At 44.7% G+C, this 25,885-nt stretch overlaps 1 protein-coding gene across 1 annotated transcript; it reads left to right on the top strand.

The window, feature by feature from the left end:
- Positions 1–132: 132 nt before the first annotated feature.
- On the top strand, positions 133–23,913 carry LOC138961920 (trafficking protein particle complex subunit 10-like). Its single transcript, XM_070333591.1, has 23 exons — positions 133–201; positions 1,706–1,787; positions 2,078–2,210; positions 2,862–3,055; positions 3,997–4,192; positions 4,888–4,999; positions 5,780–6,027; positions 6,514–6,657; positions 7,095–7,206; positions 8,196–8,275; positions 9,124–9,215; positions 9,494–9,634; positions 11,524–11,621; positions 12,428–12,615; positions 15,027–15,350; positions 15,574–15,718; positions 16,307–16,557; positions 16,844–16,944; positions 18,452–18,566; positions 19,031–19,198; positions 20,086–20,323; positions 21,773–21,898; positions 22,243–23,913. The coding sequence occupies exons 1-23, from the start codon at positions 177–179 to the stop codon at positions 22,461–22,463; spliced, it is 3,534 nt and encodes a 1,177-aa protein (XP_070189692.1). The 5' UTR covers positions 133–176; the 3' UTR covers positions 22,464–23,913.
- Positions 23,914–25,885: the final 1,972 nt, after the last annotated feature.

Here is a 25,885-nt window from a genome sequence, read left to right as displayed (position 1 = left end):
ATTTCAACATTAAAACACAAATAATCGGGCAAATGATATTATCAAAAGAGGAATATGTGTGAAAACATCGTAAAACATTCGAAAACGAAACAGATACATGTACGAAACAGTGGAGACTTTGAAATAGCAAACTTCCGGTGGGCGACTTCAGGAAAAAAGATGTTCGTATAGAAATAATGGAAGCAAAACCGATAATAACATGTAAGTCAATCTTTTTACTGATAACTGTATGAACATCCAATCTATGAGGCATCAATACAGTGACTGGTTCGTGTCACAACTCCACCCAGACCGTCGAATAACTGTGAACAACTTTTTATATCGAGCCTGTCTGCAGACTCTAGAAATGTGTCGTCTGCTTCATTGCTGAATGCAGCTAGTCTACAGTTTAGCTGGGTCGGGGGGGAGGGGAGGGGGGGGGGGGGGGAGGGGAGGGGGGGAATAGGTGGGGGAGGGGAGGGGAGGGGGACGACTGTAAGCCTCCTTTAGTAAATCCATGCAGGGTGGTGGTAACACTGACATCTTTCTTATAATCGATTTTTGCATCGTTTTGGAAAACTTCTTGAATTGAGTTGTCATTCAAAATATATGTATGGATTACAGAAGCGCACTTCGAGTGTATACAGGGGTCAGAATCTTGTATACACTCCGGCTTTAACTTTCGGTCGCGAAGCGAATTTAGTTGTCACTTTGCGATAGGATTAACGCAGAGCACACAGAAATGAAAACAATCTGATGCTGCACGGCCTTTGTTGTAACATAGATGACATTTTCAACACTGAACCGCAACAACACTCGGAGCATCATTCGACGCCATTTTGCGAAGGCACGCTTCACTTTCGATTCATGGTATCAAACTATGCTGGGAACAAACACAGACAAAAACAAACACACACACGAAACTGATGCTTCATGGAAGTTTATTGTCAAGAGTTTGGAGTGTGTGTCGACCTAGAAACGGTTGTATACTTTGTGAATGTACATTATTTGCCAACCCTCGACACTCTGAAAAAGAGATAGCAGAAGTCCATACGTCAGACGGATTTTTCATTGGCTACTTCCTAACGACTTGTTAGGGGGCATTTCATTGGCTATATATTTGTATTGTAACAGAGTTTTTCATTGCCAGAGTGTATACAGACTCATCGATCCTGTATACACTCGGAGTGCGTATAGCTTTTGCCTTACAGAAGATCGAGTTGTGATTCACAGTAAAGAAGCCTGTCTGCTTTCTGCTTTATGTGGCGTCGCTCTCACATGTTACCAATGACATCATATGTGTATCATATTACCGGTGACATGTTAGGCCTAAAAAAAAAATAGGTGTGGTTACGGTAACCCGACCTACCCTATTTTTAGGGGCCGACCCTATAACTTTTTATTACATTTGTTAAAAAAACACCAAAAAACCCACAAGAAAACGAGTGCAGAAAACGCAATGAAAGCGAAAGCGCTCGAGTCGTCATGCAGACGACAGACGATGCAAGGGAAATAACTCCTTCTACTAAAAAGGCCCAACAGACGCTTGCCATGACAAAAATGGCGGCATCTTCTTCGGTTGCGAGTGCTACACGCTTGGTTGCTCTGCTATTAAGAAAAAAAGTTTAAAAAAAAAAGTGATTGCCTACCTTCCTAACCTTTTTGTTTTGGCAATGTTACCTTAACCACACCTATTTTTTTTTTGTTGGCCTTACCTGTGTTGCAGGCCATGGAAACCAGACGTTATTTTCCTCGCTGCACCCTGCAGTGGTGAATGGGCTTCCCAAAGATGTGTGCGAATGGAGAAGGTAAAGATCTGACAATGAACTAGTTTAGCTTTGCATATTTTTGGCAATGGTAGTTTAGACCAGATCTTATGTCAGGAGGATTCCTTTGAAACAAATATATAAATCGAAAGTTAGTCACTGAATAAGATTAGCTGTTACAATTATAATGCCTGTAAGTTTGTGTGTGTGTGTACATGATCGTGTGTGTGTGTGTGTGTGTGTGTATTCGAGGGAAAAGGACATTACCCATCTTTTTCATGTGAACTAATCTGATCATTGTGTGTCAAGTATATAAAAGTCATTGTGTTCAGGTCGTTTGGACGCGCTCCCCGGTCGGTACAGCTGGAGGGCAGCTTTGTTCCGTACGATCCCGACATCCTGCCCGAGGAGGACACCAAGACACTGGTCAGCCGGCCGTACTTCCACATCTACTGGACAGACTGCGTACGTTTCAAGTTGTGGATTTAATTCTGCATCTTTTGTTGCAACTTGCACTAACTTATAAGTGGAGACAGTTGTGTAGTATTTGTGTAGCATCTGAAATACTGGAACAAATCCTTGTACCATTATGAGTTGAATTTTATGATGATGTCTTTCAGTTGCATACACTAAAAACAATAACAAGAACATTTTGTTTTGTAAATGAGGTGTTTGGACATCAAAGAAAAATGTACAAAACTGACTGGTTAGACACATTTACCACAAGCATGTGTTTCACGTAAATAGTCTTTGTCCTGTGTTCAAGGTGAGAAGAATGACAGCGAGGTGAGTATTTGGCATGACACAATCAAATGGGGTTCAGCTGATGAAAGTCTTTGTCCTGTGTTCAAGGTTAGAAGAATGACAGCGAGCTAGGTGAGTCTTTGGCATGACACAATCAAATGGGGTTCAGCTGATGAAAGTCTTTGTCCTGTGTTCAAGGTTAGAAGAATGACAGCGAGGTGAGTCTTTGGCATGACACAATCAAATGGGGTTCAGCTGATGAAAGTCTTTGTCCTGTGTTCAAGGTGAGAAGAATGACAGCGAGGTGAGTATTTGGCATGACACAATCAAATGGGGTTCAGCTGATGAAAGTCTTTTCTTCCCTCACACCAGGACCTGGACAGCTACAAGCAGACGGTACGCGATGACCTGGCCGAGTGGCAGGCCGCACTCAAAGCTCGCAGCATCCCTGATTGGATGATCGTGGTGGTCGTTCCTGATGAGAGCAAGGTCAAAGCCAAGATACTGCCGCGCTCGTCCGTGATCGACAAGGTGCGCAGCGACTTCTGCAGCAAGCAGCCAGACAGGTAAACATTCAGTGCTGTGAAGACTGCTGTCACTGTTGATGTAGGTTATGTGCTGTCAGACAGGTAAACACTCAGTGCTGTGAAGACTGCTGTCACTGTTGATGTAGGTTATGTGCTGTCAGACAGGTAAACACTCAGTGCTGTGAAGACTGCTGTCACTGTTGATGTAGGTTATGTGCTGTCAGACAGGTAAACATTCAGTGCTGTGAAGACTGCTGTCACTGTTGATGTAGGTAGGTTATGTGCTGTCAGACAGGTAAACATACAGTGCTGTGAAGACTGCTGTCACTGTTGATGTAGGTAGGTTATGTGCTGTCAGACAGGTAAACATTCAGTGCTGTGAAGACTGCTGTCACTGTTGATGTAGGTTATGTGCTGTCATACAGGTAAACACTCAGTGCTGTGAAGACTGCTGTCACTGTTGATGTAGGTTATGTGCTGTCAGACAGGTAAACACTCAGTGCTGGGAAGACTGCTGGCACTGTTGATGTACAGGGTGACCCACACAAAATGCAATCCCAAAAATGTTTATAACTTCTAAATCTGCTGACCTAATCACTTCATATTTGGGGTACATAAACTTCAGCCTATGCATGACCCTTCCACTAAGTGACACTCATATATATTAATGGTCTGACTTTTGTGCAATTTAAAAAATGACTCAACAGTACGAGGTTTGAAATTGAGCGGTAGCCAAACTAACCCAAATTAAGCCCTCCAGATTGTTGACTTTGGAGTAATTCGAACTACATAGTATACCCTAATCAACATTAAGACAATTAGTGACTCAAATACAACAATTACAGGCGGGATCAGGGCAAACACCTGGGTCGCGCAACTCAGTTGCTGCTAGCTTTCCACTGGGAGAAAGCAGCCCGCATTTCCGAGCAATGGAACAATTAGGTTATGAAAATGAAACAATGAATGGCGTGATTTGACAGGAGCGTGGTGCTGATCGAGCCGCTCAAGGCGGAGCAGAAGTCGGTGGAGTCATGGAACCAGTTTTTCCACAAGCTGCGGGCGTTGCTGCTGCAGGCGTACAACCGTCACCTAAACAAGTATGAGGAAAACATGCGCAGCCTGCGAGAGAAACGCAACGAGGCGGGCTGGACCTACTTTGACTACTTCTCTGTGCAGGTAGGGCCACAACGCTTCATGGTTTGTTTGTTTGTTTGTTTGTTTGTTTGTTTGTTTGTTTGCTTAACGCCCAGCCGACCACGAAGGGCCATATCAGGGCGGTGCTGCTTTGACATATAACGTGCTCCACACACAAGACAGAAGTCGCAGCACAGGCTTCATGTCTCACCCAGTCACATTATTCTGACACCGGACCAACCAGTCCTAGCACTAACCCCATAATGCCAGACGCCAGGCGGAGCAGCCACTAGATTGCCAATTTTAAAGTCTTAGGTATGACCCGGCCGGGGTTCGAACCCACGACCTCCCGTTCACGGGGCGGACGCCTTACCACTAGGCCAACCGTGCCAGTACGCTTCATGGTCATCACAGACAAGGTGGAACATGAGGGCCACAGCTTGCTTTACAACACTACTTTGTGGGCTCCTCAGAAAAGATAAAAGAGCTCTATCCTCAATAAGTGTCAAGTTTTGAACAGTTTTTGTTGTTGTTTGGGCTTGTTTTTGTATTTTTAGGGGGGGGGGGGGGGTCTGATTCAAGCTCATTTACAAAACATTTTGTTGTCAAAGTTTATTGATCAAATTGCTTGAATTTGTCAGTTGGTTATTTCCAGTTCTCAGTGATTGTACATTTACAATAATACAGTACAACAGCAGAAAAAGGATTGTAATTGACTACACATTATATCCCAACAGGAAGAACTGGGCTTCATGCTAGAGGTGCTAGGGCTGCGTGAGGACGCCTTGATACAGTACGATGAACTGGACGCCATGTTTGACCAGTTTGTGGAGAACCACGCCAGTGGAGGTATAAACACACACAACACCTGTCATTGTCCACCACCGCAAAGTCCAACTCAGCTTGACCACAAGTTATCACACACAACACCTCTCATTGTCCAGCACTGTAACGCTCACCTCAACTTCATCACAAGTTATCACACACAACACCTCTCATTGTCCAGCACTGTAACGCTCACCTCAACTTCATCACAAGTTATCACACACAACACCTCTCATTGTCCAGCACTGTAACGCTCACCTCAACTTCATCACAAGTTATCACACACAACACCTCTCATTGTCCAGCACTGTAACGCTCACCTCAACTTCATCACAAGTTATCACACACAACACCTCTCATTGTCCAGCACTGTAACGCTCACCTCAACTTCATGACAAGTTATCACACACAACACCTCTCATTGTCCAGCACTGTAACGCTCACCTCAACTTCATCACAAGTTATCACAGGCTGGATACGATAGAACTCCCCTTTTAAGACTCCCTCCCTTTCAAAAACCTGAATTTCTCAGATTTGTAGAGGTCTTCAAAAGGGGTGGGGGGCAGGACGTTGCACTGTTTTATGAGCAATACACCAATACATAGAAAAAGAGATTGTGACAAACAGATTTCAGGGCTGATTTAACTGTGCATGCAAGTTGAAAAGCTGTTAAAGATCTGTGTGTCTGGCTGTATTTGTGGTGCATGTCAGCTATCATTGCTGCAGAGTGCTAGTTGGTTCCTTGTCAGGAGTGACTCGGCAAGTGTTTAAAACATTGTCTGAGAATCATCCCTATGTTTGCAGCTCCAGTGACGTGGTTATCTCCCCTGGTTAAGCCTTGCACCAGCTGGAGTGGGCTGTCATTGGCCAAGCCCATCGACCTTGACCTTCGTGATCGAGTCAAGCGCACCCTGACTTCGCTGCTGGAGTTCAGGAACTACCTGTTCTGCCGCCAGGCGGCGCTGCTGTTTGCCATGGGGCGAGCGTGGGAGGTGGCGGAGCGGGCCTTCGATTTCCTGCGCAACACTGTCAGCGAAATGAAGGCTTTGGAGGTATGGGCATTGTCACTGTGTTGTTTGTTTGTTGAAAAAAAGTGTGTGGTGGTGTGTAGTTCATCAGTACAAGCCCTAAAAACAAATTCAGATCAATTCCTTGATGTTCAAGGTACTTAAATTAGAGTTCTATTCTTATAAAACCGATGTACTCTTTCTATTGCAGTGTATTTACTTATTAGTGTGTTTTCTTTATCTGTATTCTTCAGTGTTCACATCAGATTTTTTGTGCCTGGAAACTTTGTAACCAAAGAAGACATTATGTTCTCAAATATTTTGCATCAATGTCAGGGGTCACAACTCAAGTGGAGAGTGGGTAAATGCAGTGCAGATTTAATATGTACAGACATAAGTTTGGAGCCACCTTATATTTCATGACAGCTATCTGATTACTGGTTAGAAAAAAACACAAGAAAAAAATGAGTTCAGAGTTGCGGTAGTCAACTTACACTGATAAGCAAGACTCAAGCTGTGCATTCTGTACAGGTAAAGATACCCGAAGGAGGCTTGCAGTGCTGGGTGGTGCTGAGTGGCCTGGAGGTGCTGGCAGCGTGCCAGAAACACGAGACGGGCCAGGTAGACAGGTGTTCCATCTTCACCGCCCACCTGTGGGACTACATCAGGGCCAAGGTATGTGTAGGAGTGACAGACTCTCCTCTGCACAATCATTGCAGCACGATGGAACGACATCTGTGGCAGTGTGGGGAGTCAAATGTTCATGCTCTTCTCGTCATAGGTTTAGCCTCTAGCATATTGGCAGAGTTCTGGGGTGGAGGATTGAGAAAATTGATGTTAGTGAGGCGTTCTGTTGTTTAGAAGAAGGGCACAGCATGGCCGGTCAATGACAACATTTACACATCTGCAGTTGAAAGAAGAAAGTATGTGTAAATGCCATGAAAATAAGAAGAAAGTCAGTGTGTCTCAGCCTCTGTTTGGGGTCTGTTGCTCATAATTTTGTGAAATCTGCATTTAGCTTGTACAGGTGTATCAAGCAACTACAGTTGCATACTTAGCTTTCACTTCCTGTGACATTAATTGTGTGTGTGTGTGTGTGTGTGTGTGTACAGCTGAAAGAGCTGGGCCAGCTATGCAGCCTGATGCCAGGCATGGAGCCGACCTCTGAACAACTCAACCAGGTTCTGGACCTCAAGGGAGGCATGGCTCTCTCACACGATCAGGGTACATACCTCTCTGTCTGTTTGTCTGTCTGTCTGTCTGTGTATAACTCTGAACAACTCAACCAGGTGCTGGACCTCAAGGGAGGTATGGCTCTCTCACACGATCAGGGTACATACCTGTCTGTCTGTCTGTCTGTCACTGTATTGTTTTTTCTCCTGTTTTATGCCTATTGATTGTTGACACAGCGCCTGGGCATGCCAGTTTGATTGATAAAAACATCAACCCTGAAAAGAGGCATTTACACCTTTGATCTGGCCACAATTAAGAGCACACCTCTGAACTGGATATTGCCATGAACCTTGCACATGCTTCACATTAACTCATAATGTTAATTGTGCCCTTTTTGTCTTTTTTATATTGTGCTTACTTACCTCATGATTTGTTTTTGATATGTCAGTATAGTATGAGGTTTTACTGCATCTAGTGCAGTAGACAAGCTGTGTTGATATATCTGTTGACTGTGCTGTGTGTTTGACAGAAACTGTGGGCGATGTTCGACCTGTCGACAAGCTGTGTTGATATATCTGTTGACTGTGCTGTGTGTTTGACAGAAACTGTGGGCGATGTTCCACCCGTCGACAAGCTGTGTTGATATATCTGTTGACTGTGCTGTGTGTTTGACAGAAACTGTGGGCGATGTTCGACCCGTCGACAAGCTGTGTTGATATATCTGTTGACTGTGCTGTGTGTTTGACAGAAACTGTGGGCGATGTTCGACCTGTCGACAAGCTGTGTTGATATATCTGTTAACTGTGCTGTGTGTTTGACAGAAAGTGTGGGCGATGTTCCACCCGTCGACAAGCTGTGTTGATATATCTGTTAACTGTGCTGTGTGTTTGACAGAAACTGTGGGCGATGTTCCACCCGTCGACAAGCTGTGTTGATATATCTGTTAACTGTGCTGTGTGTTTGACAGAAACTGTGGGCGATGTTCCACCCGTCGACAAGCTGTGTTGATATATCTGTTGACTGTGCTGTGTGTTTGACAGAAACTGTGGGCGATGTTCCACCCGTCGACAAGCTGCACGAGGCTCTGTCGTCACCTGGACTCTTCAAAAAACATTACTTGGTGAGAAGCTTTCTACAGGTGGCTGTTTTGGGCAATTAACCTAGCCTTTAGTGTGTAAAGCATTTAGTGTGTAAAGCATTTAGTGTGTAAAGCATTAAGTGTGTAAAGCATTACATGTGTAAAGCATTAGTGTGTAAAGCATTTAGTGTGTAAAGCTTTAAGTGTGTAAAGCATTAAGTGTGTAAAGCATTAAGTGTTTAAAGCATTTAGTGTGTAAAGCATTTAGTGAGTAAAGCATTTAATGTGTATAGAATTTAGTGTGTAAAGCAATTAGTGTGTAAAGCAATTAGTGTGTAAAGCATTTAGTATGTAAAGCATTTAGTGTGTAAAGCATTAAGTGTGGAAAGCATTTAGTGTGCAAAGCATTAAGTGTGTAAAGCAGTAAGTGTGTAAAGCATTAAGTGTGTAAAGCATTTAGTGAGTAAAGCATTTAGTGAGTAAAGCATTTAGTGTGTATAGAATTTAGTGTGTAAAGCAATTAGTGTGTAAAGCAATTAGTGTGTAAAACATTTAGTATGTAAAGCATTTAGTGTGTAAAGCATTAAGTGTGGAAAGCATTTAGTGTGCAAAGCATTTAGTGTGCAAAGATCATGAGAATTTTCACCTATACTTTCAGACAGTTATGTTAACTTCCTACCTTTATGGAAGATGTAAGCCTGTCTGGCTCTGTCTCAGAGAGTGTTGTTGTTGTTGTTGTTGTTGTTGTTGTTGTTGTTGTTGTTGTTGTTGTTGTTGTTGTTGTTGTTGTTGTTGTTGTTGTTGTTGTTGTTGTTGTTGAGATTTTGGCCTTGAGTCAAAGCGTGCGAGAAATACGCAAGTTGCTAAAGTAAAGGTGGATGACTGTGCAGGAAATGTGTGAGCTGGCTATGGGCACGTACAAACACATCAGTCGCTTCAGATCCGCTCGCAAAATTGGCAGAGAGCTCGCCAACTTCTACATGTGAGTAACATTCTGGGGAAAAAAGACAGTGTGCAAAATTCAAGTGTTTTGTACTTGGTAGATATATGTTCCCTGTGTAAATCAACGTTGCATTAATCAGACCACCTGGCTGGATTTTAAAATGTTCAGGAAACACACTGCTATTTGTACTGCATGCATGAAGGTACCATCTCAGCAGATGGCACCTTTGATGTTTGAAGCTGTCTGCTTTGTTGATTGCTTTGTGAGATGGTTGATACGGTCGAGATGTAGCAAGTTACACTGTTTGCTGTGTGCAGGAAGATCGGAGAGCCGCAGAAGGCGGAGGGATTCTTGATGGACGCGGTCAAGATGTACGGCCGGGAGGGCTGGGACAGCCTGTCTCACGCCACCATGAGGGAGCTGGCCGCCTGTCAGAAACTGATGGGGGACACCAAGAGGTTCGTTAATCCATCTTCAACCTCTTTCTCCAGCATGTGCAGCTTACTTGAATGTTTCCAATGCTGTGCGTTTCAGAAAATACACAGTTTTTTGTGTGTGAGAATTCTCTAAATGCAAAATGTTAAGGGTTCCCAGTTGTGAGTGTGACACCTGTGTGTGAAGTGCAACAGTGTGCAAGATACTGTCAGATTAGCGGATAACTTACATTTAGCTTTAATACTGATGAGTTTGCTCTCCGATTTCTGTGTCATTCACTTAAGTTTTCTGTGGGAGGAAGAAAACTTGAGGTGTATATGCTTGTTGCAGATTTGTGGTGATGCCTTGTAATGTGGCGTGTATGCTTGTTGCAGGTTTGTGGTGACTACGTGCAATGTGGTGTGTAATGTGGCGTGTATGCTTGTTGCAGGTTGTAGTGACAGCATGTAAGGTGGCGTGTAATGTGGCATGTATACCTGTTGCAGATTTGTGGTGACTACGTGCAATGTGGCGTGTAATGTGGCGTGTATGCTAGTTGCAGGTTTGTGGTGACTGCATGTAATGTGGCGTGTAATGTGACGTGTATGCTTGTTGCAGGTTTGTAGTGACTGCATGTAATGTGGCGTGTAATGTGACGTGTATGCTTGTTGCAGGTTTGTAGTGACTGCATGTAATGTGGCGTGTAATGTGACGTGTATGCTTGTTGCAGGTTGTAGTGACAGCATGCAAGGTGGCATGTAACGTGGCGTGTATGCTAGTTGCAGGTTGTAGTGACAGCATGCAAGGTGGTGTGTAATGTGGCGTGTATGCCTGTTGCAGGTTTGTAGTGACAGCATGCAAGGTGGTGTGTAATGTGGCGTGTATGCTTGTTGCAGGTTGTAGTGACAGCATGCAAGGTGGTGTGTAATGTGGCGTGTATGCCTCTTGCAGGTTTGTAGTGACAGCATGCAAGGTGGTGTGTAATGTGGCGTGTATGCCTGTTGCAGGTTTGTAGTGACAGCATGCAAGGTGGCATGTAATGTGGCGTGTATGCTTGTTGCAGGTTGTAGTGACAGCATGCAAGGTGGCGTGTAATGTGGCGTGTATGCTTGTTGCAGGTTTGTAGTGACAGCATGCAAGGTGGCATGTAATGTGGCGTGTATGCTTGTTGCAGGTTGTAGTGACAGCATGCAAGGTGGTGTGTAATGTGGCGTGTATGCTTGTTGCAGGTTGTAGTGACAGCATGCAAGGTGGTGTGTAATGTGGCGTGTATGCTTGTTGCAGGTTGTAGTGACAGCATGCAAGGTGGTGTGTAATGTGGCGTGTATGCTTGTTGCAGGTTGTAGTGACAGCATGCAAGGTGGTGTGTAATGTGGCGTGTATGCTTGTTGCAGGTTGTAGTGACAGCATGCAAGGTGGTGTGTAATGTGGCGTGTATGCTTGTTGCAGGTTGTAGTGACAGCATGCAAGGTGGTGTGTAATGTGGCGTGTATGCTTGTTGCAGGTTGTAGTGACAGCATGCAAGGTGGTGTGTAATGTGGCGTGTATGCTTGTTGCAGGTTGTAGTGACAGCATGCAAGGTGGTGTGTAATGTGGCGTGTATGCTTGTTGCAGGTTTGTAGTGACAGCATGCAAGGTGGTGTGTAATGTGGCGTGTATGCTTGTTGCAGGTTTGTGGTGACTGCATGTAATGTGGCGTGTATGCCTGTTGCAGGTTTGTAGTGACAGCATGCAAGGTGGTGTGTAATGTGGCGTGTATGCTTGTTGCAGGTTTGTAGTGACTGGATGTGGCGTGTAATGTGACGTGTATGCTTGTTGCAGGTTTGTGGTGACTGCATGTAATGCGGCGTGTAATGTGGCGTGTATGCTAGTTGCAGGTTTGTAGTGACAGCATGCAAGATGGCGTGTAATGTGGCGTGTATGCTTGTTGCAGGTTTGTGGTGACGGCGTGTAACGTGGCGGGCAGCAGTTACCTGCCTGATGCTGACCGCAAGCAACACCTGAGTGAGGCGCTACAGGTGCTGGACAGCGGTCAGTGGAGTCCTCACTTCTCACTACTCATTCTTTTTCTGTACAAACTCTAAGTACCAAACCTTCAGTGCCTCTCCAAACATGTGTTGAAACTATTACCCTCTGAGACCATTGGGCAGTCTGAACAGAGTATACCCCATAGAAACGTGAAGAATGAAAACATGACTGAAAGTGTCCTGAAATATTCTTTATTCTAAGCTCTGCATGTTAAAAAGTTACAGCTGAGTAGTAATTTTAGCAAAATATTCTGTTCTCACTTTTTACTTGTCACCTTTTTTGTGTTGCTTATGCTAAAAGAGAAGTAAATTATGATCACTTTGTTGCATTACATTTGATAGTTCTACAGTAGACAATGATCGAGTTACTTGTGATCACTTTGTGGCATTAGATTTGTTAGGTCTATAGACGGGTGCAGTGGCGTGGTGGTAAGACGTCGACCTCCTAATCGGGAGGTCGTGAGTTCGAATCCCGGTCGCTGCCGCTTGGTGGGTTAAGAGTGGAGATTATTTCGATCTCCCAGGTCAACTTATGTGCAGACCTGCTAGTGACTTAACCCCCTTCGTGTGTACACGCAAGCCCAAGACCAAGTGCGCAGGGAAAAAATCCTGTAATCCATGTCAGAGTTCGGTGGGTTATAGAAACACGAAAATACCCAGCATGCCTCCCCCAAAATCGGCGTATGCTGCCCGAATGGCGGGGTAAAAATGGTCTTACACGTAAAAAAAAAAGAAGAAGAAGAAGTTAGGTCTCCAGCAGACACTGATGGGGGGACGGCGTGTGAAGGTTTCTGCCTGACATGTTTTTAGATGACAGAGTAGAGCTGGGGGGCAGCAGGCTGATTGACACCACACAGTTACGCTTGAACAAGCCCACGGTCAAGGTGGACGATGAGGTTTCCATGACGATACACCTGCACAGCCACTTTCCGCAGCCACTCACCTGTGACAGCGTGCACCTGGCGCTCTCACCTTGCCTTGCTCATCACATGGAGGAGGTATGGTGTTCTGAGTCACTCTTACCTTGGGCTACACCAGTGCAAGCTATCTCTGTTCGTCTTGCTCTGTGTCTGTCTCTCTGTCTGGCTTCATCTCTCTTGCTCTGTGTCTGTCTCTGTCACTCTGTCTGGCTCCATCTCTCTGGCTCCGTCTCTCTGTCTCTGTGTCTGTCTCTCAGTCTGTCTCTCTGTCTGTCACTCTGTCTGGCTCCATCTCTCTTGCTCTGTGTCTGTCTCTCTGTCTGGCTCCATCTGTCTGTCTCTCTGTCTGGCTCCATCTCTCTGTCTCTGTGTCTGTCTCTCTGTCTGGCTCCATCTCTTTGTCTGTGTCTGTCTCTGTGTCTGGCTCCATCTCTCTGTCTCTGTGTCTGTCTCTCTGTCTGGCTTCATCTCTCTGTGTCTGTCTCTCTGTCTGGCTCCATCTCTCTTGCTCTGTGTCTGTCTCTCTGTCTGGCTCCATCTCTCTTGCTCTGTGTCTGTCTCTCTGTCTGGCTCCATCTCTCTGTGTCTGTCTCTCTGTTTGGCTCCATCTCTCTTGCTCTGTGTCTGTCTCTCTGTCTGGCTCCATCTCTCTGTGTCTGTCTCTCTGTCTGGCTCCATCTCTCTGTCTCTGTGTCTGTCTCTGTCTGGCTCCATCTCTCTGTGTCTGTCTCTCTGTCTGGCTCCATCTCTCTTGCTCTGTGTCTGTCTCTGTTTCTGTCTCTCTGTCTGTCTCTGTGTTTGTCTCTCTGTCTGTCTCTCTGTCTGTCTCTCTCTCTGTCTCTGTGTCTGGCTCCATCTCTCTTGCTCTTGCTGTCTAGTCCTCCTTTGTCTTCTCTTTTTTTTACATTTAGTCAAGTTTTGACTAAATGTTTTAACATAGAGGGGGAATCGAGACGAGGGTCGTGGTATATGTGTGTCTGTGTGTGTGTGTGTCTGTGCGTGTGTGTGTGTGTAGAGCGATTCAGAGTAAATTACTGGACCGATCTTTATGAAATTTTACATGAGAGTTCCTGGGTATGATATCCCCAGACGTTTTTTTCATAAACGATACATGTCTTTTATGACGTCACATCCGGCTATTTGTAAAAGTTGAGGCGGCACTGTCACACCTTCATTTTTCAATCAAATTGATTGAAATTTTGGCCAAGCAATCTTTGACGAAGGCCGGACTTCGGTATTGCATTTCAGCTTGGTGGCTTAAAAATTAATTATTGACTTTGGTCAATCTGAAAATTGTAAAAAAAAAAATTTTTATAAAACGATCCAAATTTACGTTCATCTTATTCTTCATCATTTTTTAATTCCAAAAACATATAAATATGTTATATTTGGATTAAAAACAAGCTCTGAAAATTAAAAATATAAAAATTATGATCAAAATTAAATTTCCGAAATCGATTTAAAAACACTTTCATCTTATTCCTTGTCAGTTCCTGATTCCAAAAACATATAGATATGATATGTTTGGATTAAAAACACGCTCAGAAAGTTAAAACGAAGAGAGGTACAGAAAAGCGTGCTATCCTTCTCAGCGCAACTACTACCCCGCTCTTCTTGTCAATTTCACTGACGATGCTACGAGTATACGGTCTTGCTGAAAAATTGCAGTGCGTTCAGTTTCATTCTGTGAGTTCCACAGCTTGACTAAATGTAGTAATTTTGCCTTACGCGACTTGTTTTGTTTCTGGTTTCATCGGTTTGGTTCCTTCTTCTCTCTCTCCCCTTCTGTCTTTCTTTGTTCATCGTACCAGCAGACAAAGGGATGGGTGGGGACAGGGCGGGTACTGTTTTCATTGTTCTATAGGTCAGTGTTAGCTTTCACCAACAGTGAACAATCCTCCATGTCATTGCATTTGTAAAATGTTGATAGTATTTTCCTGTAATTTATGTTTACTTCAGACCGGCACGGTTGGCCTAGTGGTAAGGCGTCCGCCCCGTGATCGGGAGGTCGTGGGTTCGAACCCCGGCCGGGTCATACCTAAGACTTTAAAATTGGCAATCTAGTGGCTGCTCCGCCTGGCGTCTGGGATTATGGAGTTAGTGCTAGGACTGGTTGGTCCGGTGTCAGAATAATGTGACTGGGTGAGACATGAAGCCTGTGCTGCGACTTCTGTCTTGTGTGTGGCGCACGTTATATGTCAAAGCAGCACCGCCCTGATTTGGCCCTTCGTGGTCGGCTGGGCGTTAAGCAAACAAACAAACAAACAAAAATGTTTACTTCAGCAAGTGTATAATACAGTCCAGCCTCTTGATAATGACCATGTGTCTAAAACGACAATCTGTAGATAACAACCACCTGTACATAACGACCACGTAAAAGGATCCCCAACAAATTGTTTTTCATTTCCATGGGGCGATCCCTTGCGTGGTCTCTATAGACAGGTGTGACTGTGACAACCGGTGATCATTGCACTGGTTATCCTCCACAGGCCAGTAACCAGTCTGACCCACCCCTCAGCCAGGAGGCAGTAACCGTGACGATGGACACGCACACACCAAGCCCGTCATGCTCCCTGCGTCGCGGCTTTCCACACAACATCCAGGCCAAGGCTCTGTACGAGCAACGTCAAGGTCGATTGGTGGCGTCAGGCATCACCAGCGACGTCGCTTTTGACCTGCTGAAGAGGACAGACAGCGTTCCCATGACGACGGAGCTGGGAGACGCTGTAGTGCGAGCAGACTATGAGAACAGTCTCTGTGCGACGTCTGTCTCGCTTCGACCCGGCGACAACGAGCTGACCCTCACCATGAAGGTAGCACACCTATTGGATAAGGCATGCACGTTCTGATTTCATGTGTGTGTGTGTGTGTGTGTGTGTGTGGAGGGGAGAGAGGAGGGGGGGGGACATTTTGCAGTTTTCTCCATGTGTTTGTGTATGTGTTTGTTTGTTGATGCAGATTTTTCTCCATGTGTTTGTGTGTGTGTTTGTTTGTTGATGCATATTTTTCTCCGTGTGTGTGTGTGTGTTTGTCTAGGCAAGAGAGGAGGGGTGGTACAGCCCCAGCCAGATGTGTGTGAGCGTCAAGGGCCTGGAAATACTGCTGCCTGTCGCCACCACCGCCCTGCGTCTGCACGTGGCGTGCTACCGGCCCGCCTTCACCCTCACGCCCAACCACACAGGTAGGTCACTTGTGTATACACTTGCTTCCTATCTATGACACAGGCCCATGTGCTGTCTGCGTTTCTCTGACATCTGCTGAACTGTATAAGTGTTTCTTGCTGAGGGTCATAGTTAGCTTTTGGTCTTTATCAAAGCACAACAAGAGTGCTGTGTGCTGTCTGTGTTTCTGTGACCTCTACTGTACTCCATAAGTATTTCTTGCTCAGGGTCTATAGCTTTTGGTCTTTAACAAGGCACATCAAGGGTGCTTGTCATTCCGTAATCATTTGAAGCTTGAAGTCTTTGTGCATGATGCCTTAAAACGCCTCCTGCGCTCAGTGCTCTATCTTGCGGCGGCAGTCTGTGCATTTTACATGTACAGTGGAACACTCCTTTTAAGACCTTAAAAAATCTGAGAAAATCAGGTCTTAAAAAGGAAGGAGTCTTACAATGGAGGTCAATTTGCAGAGCTTATGAACAGAAATCTGAAATTGCAAGGTCTTAAAAGGGGGGTTCCACTGTAACACTCTTCTTCAATGAGTTTGGCAGGGAAAACTTTGCAGGCCGCAGAAGGGTAAAAGTTGTTGATGTATTTTCCGTCACTTCAGACGCCTTCGTGGCGGGCATCGAGCAGGCTGGCACCCTGACGCTCCACACGGGTAGCCAGAGCATGGAGCACCCCACGTCTGCCACCCTGCAGTGCTCGAACCCTGTCACCATCACCCCCACACAGGGGGGGACAGGGGGGCAGGTGTCACTGCCGCCACAGCCACCCCACTCCACCATCAGTGTTGACGTCAGTGTCTTTCTGCCGCTTCACGCCGCCACTGGTGATGATGGCTCCGTCTGTGCCCCACAGGTATGCCGCTTATTGATCTTGCGTCTTGTAGAGTGTGACTTTTCATTCAGTATTTATAGTTCTTTTTTCTTCTCTGTAAAAATGTTGAATTGAATTGAATTTGATTTATTGTTCTTTGTTGCAGTTCTGGAATTGAATTGAATTGAATTCTCTTCCTTTCAGTTCTGTCAGTATTGGTGCTTAGAGAGGCATGGTGTAAAGTGGTATCCACTGTGTTGAACAGTGTGTTGGAGTGATGTGATGCTTGTATGGTGCGTGGTAATGTTGCTGCCTGTGCTCCTTGCAGGTGGAGTGTAGGGTGGAGGGCTGGGGGGACCCAGTGCAGGGGAATATGAGCTTTGTCGTGCCTCTGTCTGCCTCTCACCGCGTCTATACCGCCAGGGACAAGTGAGTCTGCTGACAGTCACATCCACACACACCTGACATGTGCATGAGTTGTCATACGGTTTCCAGACAGGCGCAATGGTCTAGTGGATAAGATGCCGGCCTCCTAAGTGAAAGGTCGTGGGTTCGAATCCCAGCTGGCCACGCCTGGTCGGCTGAGGGTGGACATTTTTTTTATCTCCCAGGTCAACTTATGTGCCGACCTGTTAGTGTCTTATCCCCCTTTCGTATGTACACGCAAGCACATGACCAAGTGCGCACGGAAACGATCCTGTAAGTAAATCCATGTCAGAGTTCAGTTGGTTCTAGAAACACTAAAATACCCAGCATGCTTCCCCCGGTAGTGGCGAATGGCTGCCTAAATGGCGGGATAAAAGTGGTCATACATGTAAAAGCTGTGGTAGTTTCAGCCCATGAATGAAAAGAAGAAGTGAACCCCCCGCGGGTTAGGGAGAGTCCCATATTGGTTGGGACGAGAAAGAATTTACCCGATGCTAACCAGCATGTCGTAAGAGGCGACTAACAGGTTCTGTTTCTCCTTTTACCCTTGTTAAGTGTTTCTTGTATAGAATATAGTCAATGTTTGTAAAGATTTTAGTCAAGCAGTATGTAAGAAATGTTACGTCCTTTGTGCTGGAGACTTGCATTCTCCCAGTAAGGTGATATATTGTACTACGTTGCTAGCCCCTGGAGCAATTTTTTGATTAGTGCTTTTGTGAACAAGAAACAATTAACAAGTGGCTCTATCCCATCTCCCCCCTTTCCCCTATCCCATCTCCCCCCTTCCCCCGTCGCGATATAACCTTGAATGGTTGAAAACGACGTTAAACACCAAATAAAGAAAAAAAAGAGAAGAAGTGAAGTCATACCGTTTCCTACTCGATATACTCCTAGCTGTCAAAGAGAAAGAGTCAATATGGACAAAGTACATACCATGTAACACACTCTTACCCACAGTTGTTTCTTTCCCAGTTGTGTGCATGCATATATGTGTATGAGGTCCAACAATCAGTTAACACAGCAAGTACAAAACACACACCCACTGGGACATTTCAACTTTGAAATATTCTTCACATGTATAAGCACTGTGCAGGCTTTTGTCTTACACAGAAATGCCTTTAAGTATCTACCAGTAGATTCTGTTGTGAATGCACTTCACAAAGCCCTGTGTGTGTGTGTGGTGTGTGGTGTGTGGTGTGTGTGTGTGTGTGTGTGTGTGTGTGTGTGTGTGTGTTTTGTGTGCATTGTTTAAATGCTCATGTTATAAGTTAATCTTAGTAGTGTATTTATGTTCGATTATGCTTAATGATCGTGTGTTTGTCTTATTAGAAATGCGATGTGGTGCCAAAAGAAAAATGTCCATGTTTGTGTAAAATGAAAATGGACATTAAAGTTTTCTCTTATCTTATGTGTGTGTATGTGTGTGTGTGTGTGTGTATGTGTGTGTGTGTGTGTGTGTGAGTGTGTGTGTGTGTGTGTGTGTGTGTGTGTGTGTGTGTGTGTGTGACAGGAAGTACATACAGATCAGACTGGAGAGCCGGGTGGGCGTAGCGGTGACGGTGACCAAACCCCAGGTGTCTGGGCGTGGCGCGACCTTCACCTTCCTCAACCCTGGCGATCACTGGGTGAGTCACGGCACTGCTTGCTGCACACTTGGTTGCCTTGGTGATGTATGGACTGCTTTGGGTGTGTCTGTTCGTAGCTTTATGACTGTGTGTTTCACGTTTCCCCAGGGACTTTGGCTGTGAACTTGGGATCTACATCATGCACGCGACCCTGTTCAGGCTTTGACAACTCTATGACACAAAGTTGACATTTGGGCATTGATTCCCTACCAAAGCCTACATGGACAACAAACAATTTTTTTTTAATCTGCACCAACTACTGACTATGCAGTATCCCTACCCCAGTTAGTTAGTTTGTTCCACCGTTTGTTTGTCTGGTCACCGTGAGAGCAGAATATTTGGGAATATTATCAGTGATTGTCAAGGCTGTGTGACTTTTGAACACTAAAGCATTATTGCACACAAGCTGCTTCTAGAGGCTTCTGTCATTTGATGTTGACATTCATCTGACTGTCTGCCTGCAGGTGGTGTGTGGGCAGCAGACCGTGTCCTTGGTATGGGAGGTCACTGCTGACAGAGACCAGGAGGAGACAGAGGTCAGCGTGACCTTCACCTGTGACTTTGCCTGTGACCTTGACCTGGCCAAAGAGCTACGCACCTTCTCCTACAGCTGCTGCCTGGGTCAATTCCAGGTAGGATCTTGCCGGTGGTGTTTGAAGTGCAAATTTTAGGACAATTGTTTGTAAAGGTTATATGTTTTCTGAAGTTTATAAAAATGTGCTACAAAAAGGTACATTTCTCATTCGACAAACTTTCTATATCATACTGGTATTTGTTGAAGAAAACAAATTTGAATTAAATTCTTGCAACAAGAAATAATGTGTGGCACTAAAAAAAGTGCAGTGATGTGTGTGGTATGTATGGACAAGGTGTGTAATACAGTGCTACCTGTAAGGTGAGTAAAGTGTGATGATGTGCATTGTTTGCAGACTATGTGTGTAATAGTACTAATACAGTGCTACCTGTAAGGTGAAGAAAGTGTGACGATGTGCATTGTCTGCAGACAAGGTGTGTAATACAGTGCTACCTGTAAGGTGAAGAAAGTGTGACGATCTGTGTTGTTTGCAGATAAGGTGTGTAATACAGTGCTACATGTAAGGTAAAAAAAGTGTGACGATGTGCATTGTCTGCAGACAAGGTGTGTAATACAGTGCTACCTGTAAGGTGAAGAAAGTGTGACGATGTGCATTGTCTGCAGACAAGGTGTGTAATACAGTGCTACCTGTAAGGTGAAGAAAGTGTGACGATGTGCATTGTCTGCAGACAAGGTGTGTAATACAGTGCTACCTGTAAGGTGAAGAAAGTGTGACGATGTGCATTGTCTGCAGACAAGGTGTGTAATACAGTGCTACCTGTAAGGTGAAGAAAGCGTGACGATCTGTGTTGTTTGCAGACAAGGTGTGTAATACAGTGCTACCTGTAAGGTGAAGAAAGCGTGACGATCTGTGTTGTTTGCAGATAAGGTGTGTAATACTGTGCTACATGTAAGGTAAAGAAAGTGTGACAATCTTGTTTTCAGACATGGTACGTGGTCGAGTACAACCTGTCAGGGGAGGCCACTATCACGGCCCCGGTGCCCGGCACACAGCTGAGTAGCCGCAGCATGAAGGTCGCGGGGTTCCAGTCGGGCATCACATACCCCCTCTACCTCACCGTCACCCCTGTCACCGCACGCTGCTCCGCCCCCAGACACCAGCAGCTGGTGTATCGGGTCACCGCTGACTCCACTGTCTGGGCTCTTGCAGGCAAAACTACCGGTAGGTTGCTGTGCTTGGTTTTTTGTTTGCTCCATGGTAATGTCATCTTGTCACCCTAGATATTGTGGTTTTTTGTTTGCTGGTAATGTCGTCTTGTCACCCTAGATATTGTGGTTTTTTGTTTGCTGGTAATGTCGCCTTGTCACCCTAGATATTGTGGTTTTTTGTTTGCTGGTAATGTCGTCTTGTCACCCTAGATATTGTGTTTTTTTGTTTGCTGGTAATGTCGTCTTGTCACCCTAGATATTGTGTTTTTTTGTTTGCTGGTAATGTCGTCTTGTCACCCTAGATATTGTGTTTTTTTGTTTGCTGGTAATGTCGCCTTGTCACCCTAGATATTGTGGTTTTTTGTTTGCTGGTAATGTCGCCTTGTCACCCTAGATATTGTGGTTTTTTGTTTGCTGGTAATGTCGTCTTGTCACCCTAGATATTGTGGTTTTTTGTTTGCTGGTAATGTCGTCTTGTCACCCTAGATATTGTGGTTTTTTGTTTGCTGGTAATGTCGTCTTGTCACCCTAGATATTGTGGTTTTTTGTTTGCTGGTAATGTCGTCTTGTCACCCTAGATATTGTGTTTTTTTGTTTGCTCCATGGTAATGTCATCTTGTCACCCTAGATATTGTGGTTGTTTTCTTCCTTTTTTTCCGTATTTTACTTCTCCTTGTGGATGGAATGATGTGACAGAACACTGCTTTAGTTTCTTTGGTTTGAAGAAGAGAAACAACAAGTTTTCACAAGTTTGAAGGAATGCATTTATGAACTGTTATTGTCACACATTGTGCAAAAGCGTCTTCCTTTAAGCATGGAGTAATTCTACAATGACATTATCAGTGGTGCTTATTTCACTACTGTTTGGTGGGCTGCACCAGCAAATACCATGTGTGGTTGTGGTTAAGACTAAGAGTCATATTGATGTCTGCACAATACCATGTGTGGTTGTGGTTAAGTCATATTGATGTCTGCACAATACCATGTGTGGTTGTGGTTAAGAGTCATATTGATGTCTGCACAATACCATGTGTGGTTGTGGTTAAGTCATATTGATGTCTGCACAATACCATGTGTGGTTGTGGTTAAGTCATATTGATGTCTGCACAATACCATGTGTGGTTGCGGTTAAGAGTCATATTGATGTCTGCACAATACCATGTGTGGTTGTGGTTAAGAGTCATATTGATGTCTGCACAATACCATGTGTGGTTGTGGTTAAGAGTCATATTGATGTCTGCACAATACCATGTGTGGTTGTGGTTAAGTCATATTGATGTCTGCAAATACCATGTGTGGTTGTGGTTAAGACTAAGAGTCATATTGATGTCTGCACACCAAACTTGTATTCATTACTGGTTCCTTCCCTTTCACCAAAGAGAAATGTCCCCTCTCTTGTTTTGTAATCACGATGCATGATCGATGTAACAACGAATGTTAGTGTTTAATGTTGTGACTTCAGGTGTGTTCAGTGTGGGGGAGAAACCGTTCCGAGCGTCGCTGAGAGTTATCCCCCTGGCTGCCGGCTACCAGCACCTTCCCAGGGTGCAGCTGTACCGACACAAAGGGGCCAAGCCGAGTGCTGCAGGTAAGGCTTGAGGTTATCTATAAAAAAGGGGTCTGTAATTAGACCCAAAGTGGGTGCATTTTCTGTAGGTGCGCTTCCTGTAGGCGTTTTTCCTGGTTTTCAGGGAATTTGCACGGGTGAAATACCAGGTGGAAAAGAGGTCGCATTCTGAAGAAGGAAACGGTGGTAACATTTTAGGTCGAACATAGGATGCAAGTGAACCCACATATTTGTCAAGGAATACATAAATTAGAATACATGAATTAATACAAATTGAACTGAGGCGACACAATTTGTACAGCCCACGTTATACTTTCCTTTGGTATGGATGTATGACCAGCTATCACTGTGTGTTGTGTCCACAGACATCTGGGTGAAGCGAGCTGAAGCAGAGTGCAGGAGCATTGACTCGGAAGAAGATTCACCACCCAGCGAAGAACCTGACCTTGAAGAAGACCTTGACCCCAACGCTGACCTTGAGGACTTCAGCAGAGGTCGTGTGTACAACGCAAGTCTCGCCAAACAAGTGCACGTCTTCCCCACACCCGCCAGCAGTGACATCGAGGTCACTATGGTGACAGAATGACCTTGACCTAGGTACATCAAGGTAGCAGTGGTCACAGAATGACCTTGACCTATTGACATCAAGGTCACCATTGTGATAGAATGACCTAGCAACATAGAGGTCACCATGGTGACAGAATGACCTTGACCTTTGAGTTGTGAACAAGGGGCAATAAGCAATGGTGCGTATTCAAGCAGGGCGGAGATGCTTTACTTGTTTGGAGTGAATGTTTCCGTTACACACACAAGAGAACAAAGTGTTCCATGTGAGGCAAGGGCTTATTGACAAGCTTGCACATCTATACATGTAGCTACCAGTGGTGACAGACAATGCACAGATTATGAGGACTCAGCTTGCAGCATCTGGGCAAGTTGAGGTAGATGTGTTGGTGAATATATGCATCTCTGTAGCTTTGTCGCTGCGAGTTTTTAGCGACCTTGCGGCAACTTTTTCATTTCTGTAAAGGATACGCATCTCTGTAGCTTTGTACAGTACTAGAGACACTGATTGCTTTGCTGTGCAGACTGTGGGGGGATGTGTGAATCGACAGGGGAGAAAGGGGATCCAAGCCTCTGTGACGTGTCCTGTGTATATGCTCAAAGAAAATAAATCTTTTTGCCATGGTGATATTTGCTGTTACTATTGGAATTTACTGCTGTTCACAACACTGATTATTTGTCTTGCAGGTGGACTGTGAATGATACAAGAGTTGTTTAATACTATTTGCCTTAGAGTTGTAAAGGTGTTAAGAATTGTGCAATATTTATGTTTTAAATGACCTGTCCTCTATTTGTTTGTTTGTTAGTTTGCTTAACGCCCAGCCGACCACAAAGAGCCATATCAGGGTGGTGCTGCTTTGACATATAACGTGCGCCACACACAAGACAGAAGTCGCAGCACAGGCTTCATGTCTTACCCAGTCACATTATTCTGACACCGGACCAACCAGTCCTAGCACTAACCCCATAATGCCAGACGCCAGGCGGAGCAGCCACTAGATTGCCAGTTTTAAAGTCTTAGGTATGACCCGGCCCGGGTTCGAACCCACGACCTCCCGATCATGGGGCGGACGCCTTACCACTAGGCCAACCGTGCCGGTATATCCTGTCCTCTAGGTCAGTCGGTAGCTTTGTAAAAATTAAAAACACCACAGTTTTTGGTTATTGGCAATGGTTCCAGTAACTCAGACACATATGGGATGTTATAGCCCCAACGCACGCCCTCAGAGAAGGCTCCATGCAGGCACTGTGATTGAGTAAAAACGATGAGGCATACAACACCACCAGGCGAGGCCTGAGAGTAGTAAAAGGCACAAGGAGAGTGATAGTTATTTTTATTTTGGTTCTTTTTCTCTTTTTGTCCTGTTGAAATTGTACAGATGATATAGAAGAAGCTGTATCATGGCGTACTGAGATGTACACTGTTAAGGGAGGGAGGCTGGGGATTATGAAAGATCCAGAAGTGTGTTGTTGGGGGGGGGGGGGGGGGGAGTGGGGGAAGTATTGCAGGGCAGTTGGGTTTTGTTGGAGAGCTGTTGACATTCCAAACATAATTTGATGAATAAAGTGTTCTCAACATCTTCCATGTCATCAGAGACATAGATAGAAGAGATGCGAAGCGCTGTCTTCCCGCTTGCGTTATCCTCGCCTACGGCAGGGGCAAGTAATCCTCCCACAAGCGCCAAGCTGGCAATTGTTCGCGTACTCTTCGCCTACGACAGGGGCAAGTAATCCTCCCATGACTGGCGCCAAGCTGGCAATTGTTGTGTTTTTAAAGAGTTATAACTGTTTCATAGAAAATCATAGATAATAAAACATGCAAAATGTTGATTATTTGCACTCAAGAGAAACAGAAAATCACAAGAAGAAGACTATTGCATTATTTGGTGATTAGAAGATGAATCCTAAAGTAAGCAATTTCGCTCATTTCTCCTTAAAAACTTTTTATCCACACGCCAGTGTATGTGCGAGAACCACTTGATTGAGACTTATAAGCATCAAATTTAATTACAGCGTGTCAAAAATTATACAAACAGATTAATGTATACACCAGTAATGCATTTGCCAGTCAAGGGAAAGCAAAGTTTCGCACAAAAGAAAATATTAGCTCCCAAACATTGCCTCCACGCACAATGGACTTAGAAACAATGGCCGCAAGAACCGAAGGAACCGTTTTTGACTCACTTCGGGAAGCCAATCCTCTCAAATGCATTCGTGTGCACACTATTGAAGCTACAGAATATGAATCAAGTTTACTTACCACTGATATCTCTCGTCTGAAGCTGGATATATCCAAAGAAATATGACAGAAAAGCACCTCAAATCGGTGTCAGAGAGCAAGCGAACAACAACTTAGTACGGGATGGCGCGAGGTCACGCTGACCGAGCGCGGCCCGCGTAGCCTAAGAGTTCACGCGAGCGGCCCTCGCTTCGCATCTCTGTATGTATGTCTCTGATGTCATGAGTTGTGTGATGTGAATTCAGGTCTGTCTTCAAAATGTTCAAGCAAAAAAAAATAATTCCTTGACCCTATTAAAATTGTTCCTCCTGACCCTAGAACTTCTTGGTTTACTCTTCACAAAATATGTGTATTAAAAGGACAAAAATTCGTACTTTGCAAGGACAGTTACTCTACTCTGACATCCAGGGGACAGTTCGCGCGATTTCCAGCCAATAAAAAGCCACATGCACGTACTCTGTAAATGGAAACAAATAAAATAATAAAAAATAAAAAATAAAACACACACACACACACGACCTATCGTCCCTAATTATTTGTATAGTCATTGAAAACAAACATCTGCGTGTATGTGTGTGTGTGTGTGTGAGTGTGGGGGGGGGGGCCTAACGCTGATGACGACAGTGATCAGACAAAGAAGGTGTTGACGTGTCACTGTGATTGCTGTGTTGTCTGGGGGTCGAGGGACCATTTTCACCTTCAGCAGTCACAGGGCTTTCCTGCCCCTACTTTAAACCTGAACAGCACTCTCAGTTTTTGAGTCGCGGCCAAATCTGTCCTTAAGTTGAACCTAAATCTTTAGGGACGTTCAGGGTACCTATAAAGGGCGAAAAGACAACTAAAGACGGGACAACTAAAGACAGCTAAAGACAACTAAAGACGGCTAAAGACAGCTAAAGACGGCTAAAGACAGCTAAAGACAGCTAAAGACAACTTATGAATTATTTCAGAATTTGTGTGTAGCTATTTTTTTTTAATGTTTTCCCACCCCTCGATCGTTCTTATTCATTTATTTATTTTGTGTGTGTGTGTGAACTCAATAAAAAAAAGTCTTTTAAATTTGCCATTTTGTTGTTGATTTGAGTGAGTGAGTGATAGTTCACTCAAACCAGAAGGAAAGAAAAAAATGATGGTACAACTTTCAGTTTGGAGTGGAGTGCTCAGTCTGATGACACCTGTTCACTCAAACCAGAAGGAGGGGGTGC

The sequence above is a fragment of the Littorina saxatilis genome, linkage group LG3 (assembly GCF_037325665.1).
Source record: "Littorina saxatilis isolate snail1 linkage group LG3, US_GU_Lsax_2.0, whole genome shotgun sequence".
In the NCBI taxonomy this organism is placed as follows: domain Eukaryota; kingdom Metazoa; phylum Mollusca; class Gastropoda; order Littorinimorpha; family Littorinidae; genus Littorina; species Littorina saxatilis.
This window is presented reverse-complemented; position numbering and strand designations above follow the sequence as displayed.

Coding starts and splice junctions, on each gene's coding strand:
- LOC138961920 (XM_070333591.1), top strand. CDS start 177: ATGGAAGCAAAACCGATAATAACAT. Junction 3,056..3,996: donor TGCAGCAAGCAGCCAGACAG/GTAAACATTCAG, acceptor GTGATTTGACAG/GAGCGTGGTGCTGATCGAGC. Junction 20,324..21,772: donor TCTTGCAGGCAAAACTACCG/GTAGGTTGCTGT, acceptor TTGTGACTTCAG/GTGTGTTCAGTGTGGGGGAG.